This window comes from Styela clava, chromosome 7 (genome assembly GCF_964204865.1).
Source record: "Styela clava chromosome 7, kaStyClav1.hap1.2, whole genome shotgun sequence".
In the NCBI taxonomy this organism is placed as follows: Eukaryota; Metazoa; Chordata; class Ascidiacea; order Stolidobranchia; family Styelidae; genus Styela; species Styela clava.
Genome location: NC_135256.1, coordinates 9,437,798 through 9,453,686, shown reverse-complemented (window position 1 = coordinate 9,453,686; position 15,889 = coordinate 9,437,798). Strand labels below are relative to the sequence as shown.

The 15,889-nt window shown below is 35.4% G+C and overlaps 4 protein-coding genes across 4 annotated transcripts; all 4 read right to left on the bottom strand.

Moving 5' to 3' along the window:
- Positions 1–308: 308 nt before the first annotated feature.
- LOC120329100 (trafficking protein particle complex subunit 1-like) lies at positions 309–2,954 on the bottom strand. Its single transcript, XM_039395726.2, has 3 exons — positions 2,785–2,954; positions 1,961–2,099; positions 309–909 (listed from the first exon to the last, which is right to left on the bottom strand). Exons 1-3 carry the CDS (start codon positions 2,952–2,954, stop codon positions 769–771), a joined length of 450 nt encoding a protein of 149 aa, XP_039251660.2. The 3' UTR covers positions 309–768.
- A 61-nt stretch (positions 2,955–3,015) lies between these two features.
- Positions 3,016–3,348, bottom strand: LOC144425223 (ubiquitin-like protein NEDD8). The gene has a single exon (XM_078114748.1). The coding sequence runs from the start codon at positions 3,253–3,255 to the stop codon at positions 3,016–3,018; it is 240 nt and encodes a 79-aa protein (XP_077970874.1). The 5' UTR covers positions 3,256–3,348.
- Positions 3,349–5,807: 2,459 nt separating this feature from the next.
- Positions 5,808–15,842, bottom strand: LOC144411657 (alkaline ceramidase 3-like). Its single transcript, XM_078114745.1, has 6 exons — positions 14,562–15,842; positions 7,762–7,814; positions 7,340–7,454; positions 7,086–7,243; positions 6,836–6,980; positions 5,808–6,747 (listed from the first exon to the last, which is right to left on the bottom strand). The coding sequence occupies exons 1-6, from the start codon at positions 14,562–14,564 to the stop codon at positions 6,712–6,714; spliced, it is 510 nt and encodes a 169-aa protein (XP_077970871.1). The 5' UTR covers positions 14,565–15,842; the 3' UTR covers positions 5,808–6,711.
- LOC120329079 (alkaline ceramidase 3-like) lies at positions 9,162–13,971 on the bottom strand. Its single transcript, XM_039395694.2, has 8 exons — positions 13,768–13,971; positions 13,292–13,402; positions 12,622–12,674; positions 11,459–11,511; positions 11,270–11,387; positions 10,759–10,916; positions 10,293–10,443; positions 9,162–9,529 (listed from the first exon to the last, which is right to left on the bottom strand). The coding sequence occupies exons 1-8, from the start codon at positions 13,865–13,867 to the stop codon at positions 9,482–9,484; spliced, it is 792 nt and encodes a 263-aa protein (XP_039251628.2). The 5' UTR covers positions 13,868–13,971; the 3' UTR covers positions 9,162–9,481.
- Positions 15,843–15,889: the final 47 nt, after the last annotated feature.

Below are 15,889 nucleotides of genomic sequence, written 5' to 3'. Positions count from 1 at the left end.
ATGGCCATTCATTTACTAGAAGCAGATGGTTTCCTACACCTCAACTCCATGCATTTGGCGCAAGTATACAGAAAACGGACTAATAAAGAGTCCGCGACTCACGGTATGATTATGCAGTCATATCGGTTTTCCTCTATCCTGTGAAAGTCTTATAAAAGTGCATGAAACACGCAAGTGAATGAACAAGAGCAGCTTTACACATAGGGGATGCACCTAATATCCGGACAGAACAAAACACAACGACCATTTCCAACTATCAATGGACATGCATGTTATCATATAGTCTTAATAAAAAGTCAATCAAAAAGTCAAGATAGCTTCGATATAATCATCATGCCAATGAGATATACATACACAAAAAGTACCAACTCGATAACTCAGCACTAACATTCACAATTTACTCCATTTGGTTGGTTGATGAAAATTCAAGTTCAATACCCATTGTTTCTTCCCATATGATAATATAATGAGATACTTTTTTGTTGGTGTAACAAACTATAAAGCAGGATTAAACATAACTTCATAGTCCAATCCATATTATTAAGAATTATGATAACATTGACGATTAGTCATTTACAATATTAACTAAAGTCCTAATGACACTTTGCTGAAAGAAGCATTAAACTGCATTGGAAATCATTGCGGAAAAATTGATATATATGTTATTTCTTTTATTCCCATGTTAAATAGTCACAAATCATCTAAAATGCATGAATGCTATATGATTTGAAGTTTTATGTGGAGAAATAGTTCAATGCTTTAAACCCCTCATGGAACTTGCTTTACATTTTGATCTGCAAAGAATTCATATTCAGTCAAGTATTCCTCCAATTTGCTGTCAAATAGTGAACTTTCAATTGGAACATCCAAGCCAATCAATGGATTTCTGACAACATACTCCACATAGACCTGTAAAACAATCACTATATAATAATTGTTAATGTTAAAATAGTATATAAGAAGAACCCGAGTTTGCTTCTCATTTATTTTGGAAATGTCCTTTTACACAAAATGTTTATGATTCGATTTTTTCTGTTGCATTAAAAACCAATCATTGTGTATTGAATGATAATTATATATCTTGTATTTCACTAGATTTAACTCATCAATGTTATTCACATTTGTCCGGACTTGAACGTAATACTATAATATTACTATTTTGCACTGCGAGACACAAAAGGAATACAAAAGATACAGAAGGAGAAAAGGAATACAGTAATTTTTCAAAATGCTAATCCAAATGTTATCAATGTGATGAGAATTAAGCAGTCCCTTATAGCAAGAATAGAAAAGTTTAGACAACATCCAAGTTTTACAAGAGAACTTGATAAAATTTATAACAGCTTGTGAATTTTTAACACTATGATATAATATAGTATCAAAACTAATAGATAGTCATTTTTTTATACTTAATAGTTAATACTAAAAATAAATAGATAATGTATATTCACTATGGATTATGGAAACTACATGATGAATATATCAACAGGATACTATGGACAATACAATCAATGGACTGTGATAAAATGTTTTATTTATTTATACCTGGTGGTCCTATTACATTTGAACACATAATTTATACCCACAACAATTGCACCTGCATGTTATTGCAACTATCAAAATTTGCACCTAAGGATATTTGAACCCATACTAACCCTAATCCATGGATTTCAGCACCCGCATATAAATTGAACCCACGGATATACGGGTACAAATGTGCTGTCACCATAACTGGTTATTGTTGTTCATTTATTATTTTATATTTTTTATTTATTGTATAATCCACATTGTAGAAAAAAATTATAAATAAAAAAATAAGTTTTAATTGAATGGATCACATATTTTAATGTGAAAATAGTTATTTTATGAATAAAGATGTGGGTCATAGAATAAAGATCATTATCAAAATCCCATAAGTGAACCAAGGGGACTTCCAGATATGACAAATTTTTCATCCTACCTTGCTGTATAGTTTTCTCAATATCTCTCTTGTATTTCCAACAGATACATCAGTAGCAAAGACAAATTTCAATCCAGTCGGTGTTTCATAGTAATGAAGTTTATAAGCACTAGTTGTATAACTCAGAAACCCATCTTTGCTGTTATAATTTTAGTTAAGAAACATCACAAATTCATGTAACATTTTAGAATACTTGCTACTTTATCATTAATATGAGGTCATATAGTTCTCAGAGCTAATCTCCAGTGAAGAGCATGCTGCTTTAATGTGGCCTGCTGATGTCCCGCACAGGAACAAGAATGATGAAAATGAAATTAGTTTCAATCTGTATATACAGGAATCCATGTCTTTTCTTGTGATATCTCTCGTTCGTATATAACCTACTCGCATCAATTGTATTTACCATAACTAATTCTATATAGTTTCAGAGGCATTTCAGTTGTCACCTTTTAACTTCACTCAGAGATAAGTTCCCTTTACTTCTGAGTGAGTGAACCTGACCTGGATCAAAGCATACAATAATAGAAGTGGGCAAGGCACATAGAAACAAATATTTATACATATAAATCATCTTCAGTGCATGGTAACAAGTACATCTTGCGGAAGCTTGGAAGTGTAAGTAATTATCATTGGTAATGGAAAGTTCAATTTTGTAATGACAGATATTCCTTTATATTACTGACAGATATTATTTGAGAAAATTCCTTACTACCACTGGCACATCGGGTTGTGTACTATTGATTTAGGGGCTGATAATTTGCCCACAATTATTTGAGTGAAATAAAACTCGTTAGAAATTCAATAAAATATTTTGAAAAGGATACAAATCTGTTGGTGACATCTTTGAGACAAATGAATTTATAGAATGAATCATCCCAAACATTAATTTCAGCTCTTGCTCTTTAGGCAATGATGACTTTTTACTTCGTTTCCATTCTTTTCCATATAAGCAACCTCCAGTTTTATTAAATATATGCAGCGAATATACAGTCATTATTATGGTTCAGTTTTATTTTACGTTGATTTTTGTATTTCCAAAACCGAAGTGACCTCAACTACAAAGAAACACCACCTCTCAGAGCAAGAACCAAATGCAATACAGATCCACCAGAAATTTTGTAATCACTAGCAGTTTTCTCGTCGTTCATCTGTTTTCCACTAAAAATGAGACGCTGTTGGGGTGGTGGTATCCCCTCTTTTTCTTCAACTCTTTCTTTGATTCTTTCAACTTTATCGGTTGGTTCAATATCAATTTCGATCTCCTTGCCAGTTAAAGTTTTCACTTTGATCAGCATGTTGTTGAAAAATAACCCAAACTATGACCACTTCTGCTAAGTGGTAGGTATAATTTTAGATTTCTTTATAAAGTAAAACAATTTAGTTGTTATTTTAAAGATACCGGTACCGGTATTAGATCATATGTTATTATGGTGTATCTGTGTATTGGTATGCAGACATGAGTCCATTAATTCTGTAATTATTTGTTGTAGTACCGGTAGTCCGGTACGGTACCCATACGAGAAATATTACCAGGAACAAACGATGTCGCAGGCCTACAGCACAAGAAGACAAGTGGCAACTGTGAACTACACAGTTGTTTCCAGATTTTCGCAAACTAGTTACCCGGTACCAGTATTAAATCCACAATATTATATATATGCTTTGACAAACACCTATCATGTCGTACTTTCATAATACTCCCGGAATCAAACACAAGATGCCATAATTCAAATGTATAATATAAAACGTAACATTAGAACATATACTGTAAAATAATCTTTATTTATCTGCCAAAAACAGAATAACGCCCCATCGGCCACAGAGAAAACCTATGGATCTTTCCCCGACCTTTGACCCCCGGAAAATTTTTCCTATACTTTACCATTGCAAAATTTGCAGTGCTATTTTAGGAGTGCTTTTGCGAGTTGGCGCCTGTAAAATGGGGTATGTGTTTCAAACCATCATTATGATTCATTGCACACAACAAATCGGTTTTTTCAAAGTACCGGTAAAGAATTTCAGGCTAGTCTATCACAGCTATTTCTACACTAATTTTTATTACTGCAATTAAATTAAAACTCCTAGGAAGACAGAGTGATCATTGAATTATCTGATTTTTATTTAAGTTTCCGAAACACAACTGAAAACTAACGAATAGAATTCAAAAACGCGAAAACGAGGTAATGTTTACAACCACGCTTGAAAATCTGTCTGAGTGAGAAAAGTGTCTGAGCGGATGCAAAAAGGGGGCATTGTTACGTCACTTTTTGCATCTTGCTGATTGGCCAATGTCACGAAGTAAACAAGGAAGTCGATACTCGGGGAAAGGTCCATTGTGTACGGCTCCATACTGACACCTAACACCTTCGACAATCCAAAAGTTTCCTAAATAAGTAGATTTTTGCTAATAATTTGGTTTCTGCGAGACCAATGAACATGCTCATTGGCGAGACTAACTACTTATCCTTCTTCTATGCTTTTGTGCCGGCGGATCCGTATGCATATATTGCGAGGATGCTGTAGCAAGGGTAAAGAAAAATATCCTAAGTGATTCAAGAGTCTTGCTGCACACTAATACACACTTGGTGTGGCTCAACGGGCTAAGCGTTAGGAATACGCTCGCCACCGCACCTCTAATTACCCTGCGTGGGTTCGCATCCCATGCAGGGATGGTTATGTGCGAGAGGATTGCTGGACTCCTCGCCGTCGTTGGGTGGTTCACGTAACCGCTGGTCGGTTACGGCTTCCTCCACCACCAAGTCCATGCTTCCGAAAACAAAACAATATAACTAATCCCATACCCGACTTGGAATGGTAACCGGACGAGAGGCCGTGGTTCGCCATATTGATAAGCCGTTTTATCGACTTTCCTCTCCCCCGGGATAAATATGTAAATTCTATCCTAACACAAATATATTTCTGTAACATTTCGTCCAACGACTAACATACCGGTTTCGTCAGACCAAGGTCAGACTTCTTCAGACATACATACATAGTTTTTGATCTAAAAATATCATAGCTTTAGACTAACTTAGATGATATTCATCTCACATAAAATCAAAATAACGTTTACTAATCTGTCAATTTTCAAATAATATGTCGTCCTTTCATTGCTATTTACATTCCTGATAGATGCTTAATTTCATTTTGGTAGATACTTTTGCACAATCGAGATGTCTATTCGCTTTGCCCGAATTTAAAACATTCCTTCATTGATTTCTTTTTGTTTCAAAAAATTTTTTGTTTTGCTTGAATCGCCGTATTTATTCGAGTATAACGCGGATAATTTTGTACTGATTTTCAATGAAAAAATTAAGGTTGCGCATTGTACACAAGTAATATATATATGATGTAAAAAAATTGTGGACCTCCCGAAGTAGGCTATGCGCACCAGTTGGCGCACAACCTGAAATAAGGTTGTGCACCAGGTTAGAGTTCAGGTTATGCGACATCTTGGTGCGCATATTTCAGGAGTACCAAAATTGTTATACAAATTTTCAATCAAAAAGTAATACAGCGCGTTATACTCGAATAAATACGGTAGTTGCAATCTGCAGCTTGTTCATGGCACTGGTAGACTTGGCAGGATACGTCATTATATAAAGTTTCAGAGCTTACTCAAAATGAATAACAAATCCGAATTACTTATGGCTTTGAAGAGTTAATATATACTCGTATTTTATTATTTTTCTCGTCGGTTTGATGTAATGTTCGGTTAGGGTACCATGCCATAGAAGTACCCTGGATTTCAACCTGTTTTATGCATTTCATGCTTCATCGATCCAAGAATCAGGTCCCGGTAATTATTTGTGTACCGGAATATAAGATTTGCGTATTTACCTTTAGAACCCACAATAGATGAGAGGCCAAATCGCGTGCGACATTAACACTGTTCTTCATCTTCGGTGCTTATGGTATCGTTTGCGTTGGTACCTAAGCAAAATTTGTGCCTAAAAATGCAATTTACTGTATCTTAAACGTTAGAATGGCATTTTTTTTATTTGTCGCAGTCCTCCAAAAACAAATGTATGATACTTATCCTCGCTATACAGGGTGAGCCAAAAGTAGGGCGACATTTATTTTTTAATCAATTCATTTACTGACTGTTAACCCACATATATATATCAGTGTGCACGATATCGTTTCAATTTGTATATGGGCATGAATTTCAATATTTTTTGAAGTCCTTTCGCGAAAACCGAACGCGTTATTGGCGACTACATGAAATACACGCATTTGACGTGTCCCCTTATTGGTCCTTAGGCTTAGACAAATCTGAGGAAAGTTTTTATTATCTTTGTAATTTCCCCCGTTTAATAGTAATATTTTGAAATACGCATAGTTAGTTGACAAATGCAATGTGCCGCTGATAAGTATGGGATGGGTTGGCCTGCAAGGTAATTTAGCATGTGGGAAATTTTGGAGAACCAAACGATACTATTGCACGAGACATTACGATGTAACAGAGTATGATTTTTACAAAATCCTACGTCAAATCATAGTTTTTGATAAATTGAACAAAAGTTGACAACTTGAACTTTATTTGAATTAGCCACTTGGACCTTAGTTGGATAAATCGATGATTTCACCAACACAATTGTCACGCTGTAACCAATAAATCTTGTCCTTTAAGGTAAAGTCTCAAGGGCACAACAATATGATGGAATGCCAGGAATTCAAGCAAATTTACCCTATTCACAAAAGCACAAGAAGGGGTGAGTTACATACAACAAGCACGCGATTGAATTTCCTTAGTCTAGTTGAACATACGGATGAAAACCGAACATCTGGAATAAAAAAAGTTAATGATGTTATTCAATACACGAAAATGACTCTAACCCCTGAAAGGACATTTTATTCTGTTTGCTGTCTTACCTTGACTGAGAAGTTACGTTTGAGATACCGCTGCCTTGCACAAGTAGAAAGAACGATATGAAGATAAGTCCCATAAGCAGTGAAGAAATGCCACCACGAATGAAGTTGCAAAACTGGACCTATACTGATGCGTCCTCGCGTTTCCCTGCAGTGATAAAGCATAACTTATAATATTGACGATATATTCCGCGTGGAAAGAGAAAATTAGAACATAAAAATGATACTTGGGCACAAGAACAGATTTACTCGCCGTAAACTCTGGCAGAACAAATTGTCAATATTCCATAATGTGAATCCTAGACCGTAACAAAACATTGTCAGCAAATGAATAGATCGAAGTTCGGAACATTTTTTGCTTATTTTCCAGCCGTCGAACACAAGTTTAAAAACCAGGATCCCATAAGCAACCTGAATTCAAACAGAAGATTCTCGAATTTTTTCGTACTGCCAATCAAATAGGCTTGAAAAATGCATATGAATATGACATACAAATCTAATAATTACCTGATGAAACACCGGATTCTGGCAAAATAAATATAGAACAGTGACTAATACGGCATATAACGAAATCACATACTTGCTTGCGGAATCATCATTTGCTGGTACATCATGACAGGTGCTGTAAGAAACAAAAAGGTTTAAAATAAGCTCTTAAATGGAATGAATATGTGACTTCGGAAAATGAATTTTTTTATGGCAACGTCTGATTACAATGATTCTTTGGCGATTTCAAGTTTCTGCACCAAAAGCTTTTAATTCAGAATACACAGTTACAATTACGACAACACCAGAAACATTTTTTCAGCTCTAGTTGATGAAAATACATATTATTGTAAACAATACACTAGGAAATAAATATTTGTCGAAATGCGGTTTCTCTACTAATCTGTTCCTAATCAGGATAAAATAATATCAGGAACACTAACATTGCATACGTGAAGGCACATCCAGTGTATATCATCGGCAATTCATCGAGCAGCTGCAAAAATTAAGTATAACGAATAAAGAGCACTTGGGCAAACTCAAGATAACCAGAGTTTTATATTATGTATATATATAATATGATTTTTTCACGCTTGTACATGTCCGTTTCATATTTCACAAATGGTGTGCGTTGGCACATGAACCTCGCGATTTGATAGATTTGCCGATTTCCCCCTTTTTTACATTAATCTTTCCTTATTCGGGCACGGAATTTTCAAACTCAATTCGAGGCTTGAGTGACAAAAGAGCCTAATAGTCCTATCGTTCACAACGACCCAGTTTTTATGAACTATGCTCTGGGGGAGTCCTCAAAGCGTATTTATATTGCAATTGAAGGCAACACCAAAATTATTTCTAACATCAGTCTGAAAAAAAAATGTTGGCCACAAGTTTCGGTTTGAGCGATTCATTTTCCATGCTGCATAACGACATAATTTCATTCAACCTTTCACCCATGGAGACCAAGACCCCACGCATAGTCATTGTTCCGGGGTCTCGTGGTGATTATTAACCAGCTATTGTTCCTGACCACCGGTTCTCAACCAGTGGGCCATGGCCTACAGAAAGATATAAGTGGGCCACAGAACTATTAAAAATTGCTAGTTTTATTTATGTCAATATCGTTAACTTTGATTGTAGTACCAATGATTGATGATGCTATTTTCTGCTACTAAGTGGTAATATTCACTCTAATGGTCAAAGTGAAAATGTCCATTTTCGCAAAATAATCTCGATTTTTCCCTTGCAATAAAAAGTATTGAGTCACGAGAATTTTTGGACAACAAAAATGGGCCATGAAAGAAAAAGGTTGAGAACCACTGTTCTAGACGCATATGGACTCGCTTGTCGGAGGCCATCACCTCCGCGGCTCATCGTGCTAAGCGTTAAGAATACGCTCGCCACCGCACCTCTGACTACTCTGCGTTTATTCGCAGGTCCGAATCCTACGTGGGGATAGTTATGTGCGAGAGGATTGCTGGACTCCTCGCCGCTGTTGCATGGTTCATGTGAGCGCTGGTCGGGTACGGCTTCCTCCTCTATCAAGTCCATGCTTCCGAAAACAAGTAGCTAACTAAGCCCATACCCGACATGCAATGGTAACGGGGGCCGTGGTTCGCCATATGGATACGCCGTCTTATCGCCTTTCCTCTCCCTCAGGATAAATATGTAAATTCTATCCTATCATATCATTACCGACCAGCATGGTGCACGCATGCTGCTGCGGCCAAGGGTTCTCATCCCCTTCGAGTTCGAGCACATATGGTTATAGTCACATAAAATGATCTTCTATTTAACAGGAGGTAATCAAACGGACCTAACGGAACACTGCAAATACAACAGATGCATAAATATTTGTGTATTAGAATCCTGAATTCATTATACTGTAACTTACGAACCATTATTATATATGTTATTAAAAAAATTGACCAAGCATAGCACAGCACATAGAATATTACATCTGGACGAATTCAGCAAAAAACAAAGTAATGTTGAAATAGAATAATTGTAAAAATAAGCGCACTTCTCATTGAAGAAATCTAATCAATAAAAAAAACGATGCTGCATTGGTACTGAATGTACATCGGATTAGCAATATTAGTGTGTATCCATTAATCTTCTTGAAGAAATATGCTGAAAGAGTTTATCATTTATCATTTCACATCACAATCCTTCACGCATTCTTAAATAAGGCCAGCAGTAATACCACATCTGCAAAGTTAAAAATAGAGCGACTCTTTATTTCTAATATTTTAGTGAAATTCTTTCCATGATGGAATTTTTAATTTAGCACCAAACCTGAAGTCACCAAAATCAAATAAAAATAGGGAACTATCTACCACCCAATGACCCAAATGATAGAGGTTATATGCAGTGGTGGGATTCAATTTTTTAGTCAGCCGGTTCCCTCAGAAAAGTCATATTTTTTACCCGGTTCTGTTACAAAAAGTCATTGACAGTAACCAGTAATGCTAACCGGTTCGCTGATCTCATAAAATTCCGTGAGACGGTTCTATAAAATCGGTGCGAACCAGCTGAATCCCACCACTGGTTATATGGAAAGACAAAAATTAAAATAAAAAATCTTTAGTCAGGTCGCACATCAAAGTTTTAATCAAATATGCAACTTTTCACTGAATATCTCTAAGCTAAAAACGATATCATGTAGCCTGACATTTTTAATCCTAGCTCGTTACTTTGATAAGGCTGTAGATGTTACAAAGCATAAGCAATATCAGAGGAATAAAGATCAAAATCTTGGCTCAACCAGCATTAACATAGGCACCCAGAAAATAATGGCCCGAGAAAGAATCAGTTCTGTGAAGAAAATATGTTGGCAAGTTACTTTTTAAAATTTAATCTGATAAGAAGTACCGGAATACCAGTTCCAGGCATACACTTATTGAATAATACTATTAACCAAAAACTTATTTTTATATTAACATAAACACGTTCCGTATGATCAGTGTCTTACCTCGACGGAACATTTTTTCTTGCAATGCAAAGCTCTCGCATAAGCACAAAACACAATTTGCAACGAAGTGGCTGCTCCAGAAAACAAATGCCACCAAGCATGTAATTGTGTAACAGGCTCATACCCAGGATCAACATTGTACCTCATGAGCCTGAAACACCATGTTTGAGACAATTACTTTGCCAGTATATATTGCAATACTATCACAATACAGCAATGTACAACCAAATTTATACGCTCACAAATTAGTAGGTGAAAGAAAAATATGGTTGATTAAATGAATACAACACAAATTATTTCAGCGAGAGAAAATTGATCATTCATTCAGTTCCAGAATTCCATCAATTAAACATATTCTAAACACCTAGAAAAGTCAACTCATATTATATTCAAAAATTGATGGAGAGCAACTTTTGTAGGTAAAGCTAGTCAAAACAAAATGGAAGCATTCGAAACACATAAATACCTTACAGAATTGCAACAAATATTGTCAACATTCCATAGTATGAATCCAATTAAATATAAACAAAATGAGATAGCTGCATATGGAATTATTCTCGGTTGCTGATTACAAGTTTGTACAGATTTGCCAATTAACAAAAACACAAGTAATCCATAAAAAGTCTGGAAGAAAAATATGCAGCTTCAAAAATTATTTGCTGCACAAAATTGAAGTGCACTCACCACCATACCACCAAATACAATTGTGAGTACTGAGTTGATGAATCAATTGTGCATAAAGTCTTGGAAAATGTTAGCAAAGGATATACAATTTGCAAAACTTCAATTTGAAATTGACCAAACTTTGAAACAAAATTTGAGGGCTCTAAATACTTCTATTAAATTTCTATTTCAATTGTAAATCACAATTCACACACAATTTAAAACTCAACTGATTACTATTCAAACTATGGTCTCCAATCGATATTTTTTAATTAAAGGCTACAAATGACATTCTGACTATTGTATATACACACCTGGTGCAAAATTGGATTCCTCATTGTTACATATACAACTGAAGCAGTCAGACAATAAGAAACTGGAATAACAATATCAGAATTTGAAGAATATTTTGAGTTTGATGTAGTGTGATGTCTGTAAATACGAATTATAGTATATTAGCAACTGGTGTATAGCTAAGAATAATCTTAAGATATGTTACTTACAGTGTGTAGATTAAAAGTGCAGTTCCATAAATCATTGGAAGCTCATCCAGAAGCTGTGAATAGAAAAGATTTGGATTAGTTTAATAGTATGAAACATGAGTCATTTGAAATTCACACGGAAAAAAAATTTGAAGATCAAATTACTATGAAATAAAGATTGACCTTTATTTTATGCCATGCTGTAGGATAGGATAGGATTTACATATTTATCCCGGGGGAGAGGAAAGCCGATAAGACGGCTTATCCATATGGCGAACCACGGCCTCTCGTCCGGTTACCATTCCAAGTCGGGTAAGGGATTAGTTTTACTGTATTGTTTGTTTTCGAAAGCATGGACTTGGTGGTGGAGGAAGCCGTAACCGACCAGCGGTTACGTGAACCACCCAACGACGGCGAGGAGTCCAGCAATCCTCTCGCACATAACCATCCCTGCATGGGATTCGAACCTGCGAACCCACGCAGAGTAGTTAGAGGTGCGGTGGCGAGCGTATTCCTAACGCTTAGCCCGTTGAGCCACACCGCTGTAATGCATTACCGGTATATAAATAGCCTTAACTACCTAAGGTATGCTGTAAACACATATAACATGCACTGCTATGTCCTCAAAGCACATCACTGCAACATTACGACTGCACTACTGGTATCTATCTACAAACAAATACCTGAGCTTACTAACCTCCTAGAGCTTCATATATATGACAGCTTGCTGCTTCAAGTTTCCCTTCTCAACCAGTATAATTGGTTTTAAGGTGCATTCTTATTAAAAATGTCTTTTACAGGCAATTGCAAAAAGATCTGATATTGCGCGGCTTAAAAACGCAGTTGAAGTGTAAGAAAAAGTGGAAACACTTGCCACCTAACCCCTATGCTACACTATACAAATCGACGAGGCAATTAGAAATCTCTCACACTACTTTCTGCCTACCTTTTTAAACATGCAAAATTATCAGTAGAACTTATAAGCATTAAAAAGTGTAATTCAGATTATTTAACATAAAAAGTAGTTTTAGATATACATAAAATATGTCTAATCAGTATTGAAAACTCATCTGGCAAATCATAATTCAGTACAGGTACAGAAATCTACTGAATAAACTAAATTGCTCTAATTGTCTCTGCATATTACAAATAGAATAATATCAATATTGCAACAAAAACCTTACTTGCATTTCATACTTGAGTGTCATATGAAACAACCAGGATCCAACTCCAACAACTGAATAAACAAGATATGCAAATATTCAAAAGAATGAAATAAATAATGCTATTACCAATATACAGATATACGTTACAGGTGATCATATACAAAATCAACTATAGTAAATGATACTTGGGAAAAACTGATCGTCAACTACAATACACAATTTAGTTAGAAGAATGAATTAATTTCAAATGTTGAAAGTTTACAGAAATATACATCGGCTCTAAACTACAATACAATTTTTGCCATTTTTCGGTGATAGAACAGAACTGTTTGCCAAATACAAGACGGGCCAAATTTGAGGCTATTTAGGAGCGAGTTCATTCATTAACAATAACAAGCAACACAGAGCCTAAGAGAAATGTACATAAACCATAGCATGCAATTAAGTTCTCCTCATAATAAATGAAAGATAATACTATAATGAATAGACCAAGCAAAAAAGTGAGTCAAGTCAACTCAATAATCAAACTATTGATAACAATGAAAATAATGTCTCGTGCCTGTGTCAATAAAAGATAAACAAAATCTAAAAATGTTAGAATCAGTGATAGGTTTTTTATTTTTTTTTATTTTTAGATTTTGAATATAATTTTTTTTCAAATGAGTTATCAGTTATAATATAATCTTACCTAGAAGTGCCATGTTCAAGTAGACATATCTCAACTCCATCCCAATTCTTCTGTAATGAAGCCCACACAAAAGAGGGGGAACTATCATTACAATGTTGCTCACAGTATTCCCTGCAGGAATGAATTTTAGATAGGTTTGATGTAGATGTGCAACAGTAGACATTCATACCAATCAGCCCATGGCACAGATATTTGGGTTCCTCTATTTAAGGATTATACGACAAATCCACTAATGTATGCACCTTCAGACTTTCAATGCACATATCATTTCCATTGGACATACTGACATATGGATGTATAGAACTGCAGAACGAACTGCTTAAAATATGAATGCTACAGAATGGATGCATGTTTAAATACAGAAATAAGCAAGTATTCGTGGGTAGAAAGAAATAGTGATGAAATATGCACTGATCTGCTGATGCAGGAATGAAAAACTAGCATATGTGGTAGTTTACAAAGATGACAAAACTTACAAAATTCTGCAATGTACGGCGTAACAACGTAGTTCTCCTCACACCAATCCAATGTTGAAGTGGGCTCGCCCCAGATCCCATTTCTATCCAACGAAGGCATACCGATAATGCAGAAAACGAGACGGCCCAACGTCTTGAACGACGCAATGCGTATGCACTGCTGCAACGATAATAACGCTCGCGTACTGTATACACAAACATCCTGAACAGCAGGCTATTGTTCGATTGTTGAAACCATGAGCGACCATTGTTGAAAAATACGTGCAGAATGGATGGGTTTCCATATTTCTGCATTTCTTTTGTAGTAAGTACATAAGGATAGTTACTGTGTAATTTAATATTTTCACCACTTATTGTTAGTAGTGCATGTTGTTTGCCTGAAACAAGGTCGTTGTCCCAATTCATTTCCTTTATGATATATTTTTCTCGCTCAGTGTAGCTTGTCTTTGCCGTTCTTTGTTAGTTAGAAATTTGGTTTCATCACATATACTTGCTTTAAGGTTTCAAGTGTAATTCGTTATTTGGATCAATTCGATTGTGCAACTTTACAATATAACAATTGGCATTCAATACATTGTGTGCTTTTTGACCTCTGAAGGAGTCAAGATCGGAGTTACACTCTGTTAACGTGTGTTCAATAACACGGGAGTGTGGACACGCAGATAGGGTTGAATCTTTGTTGCCCTATACTTTAATCTCCAAGACTATTGTTGAGAGTTAGAAGCCAATTAAAACAAAGTCAGTAATTAATTTGACACATTAGGCTATAGTTGAATTTTAAAAACGTGTTTTACCATAAAATAAAACGTGGCAATTAAACGCTTCCAAGTACGATGGCCATGTTATGCCCTCCCGTCCTCGAAATGATGTTCACTGTACAGAAGCTCCAATGAGTCGAAATTTGAATTTTCAAGGTATTCAACAACTAATTTGCATCAGATTTTCATCATAAAACAGGCGACAGACTAGCTAGAACTTGTTGCTGATTGGATGAAAAAACTGTCACTCAATGCTCTCTTCTTTGTTTGTGAAATTTTTGTAATGTGGAAAAGTAAAATCGTTAGCAATCGAAAGGGCTAGCAAAACAATGTTAGTAATTTATGTAGCCCAGAGCCACAGCATCAGATAAAACTATTCATACTTGCATAAGTCTAACATGATTAGGATAGTAAAATTATTCTTCAGCGTCTTTGTATCATCTACAAAATTCTGCATAACTGAATGAAAGCACCATAAAAATCTTACTTTCTTTCAATTCAAAAACAGTGGAAATCACCACTATTTCCAACAATAACCCACCTTGAAATATGTGTGAATACTTGAAACCTTTGCCTGTTATATCATATTGAGGTTTGATCATAAAATAAATGGCTATTACAAAAGCTTGTTTTATAAATTGTATATACGGTACGTAAGTAGTTGGTAAGTATTATCATTTGCATAGTGAACGCGATAAAGCATTCTAGATTATCAACTGACAAAGTATAGACGTGACGTTACTATGAAATCAGTACATATTACAAGAAGAATACACATGACAAATTTGCTAACACGGTTGGCCATTTGAGAAACATGGCCGAAAAGCAGCGACACGCTAAAACAGAAATCCCCAAGCCCTTTTTCATATATATATCCAAACTTTGCTATATATAATGACGAGGGGCCCGACATAATTTTTTCGTGACCACCGGTATGTGGTTTTAGCCATTTGTTTGCAATTGTGGGTGTTTAAGTGTTCCACAACGATGATAACGAAAAATTTATTTAAACGCTTACTCCACAGCTTTTCTAATTGCACTGCAACGTTTACATGTTCGTTTTACTAGTGTTTTTTTTATATCGATGTTAGGTGCATTTCTTGGACATGATATATTTATTGGGATAGATTGTGAACCTCTCATTTTAACTCACTGTTTAAAAAATATTGCTAAAGGTACATTGCGTTCACTCTTTTGTGCATGGTTTTTGTTGGTTGGTGAGCCCGTCCTAGTACGTTTTTAAATTCATAATACAAATTCTAATATCCCAATATCCAACGTCATCGGGAGATCTCAGTGAAATTTGGACATGTGCATGTGAGCATTACATATATGCTCTCTAGTTTTAACAACATTAATTTCTT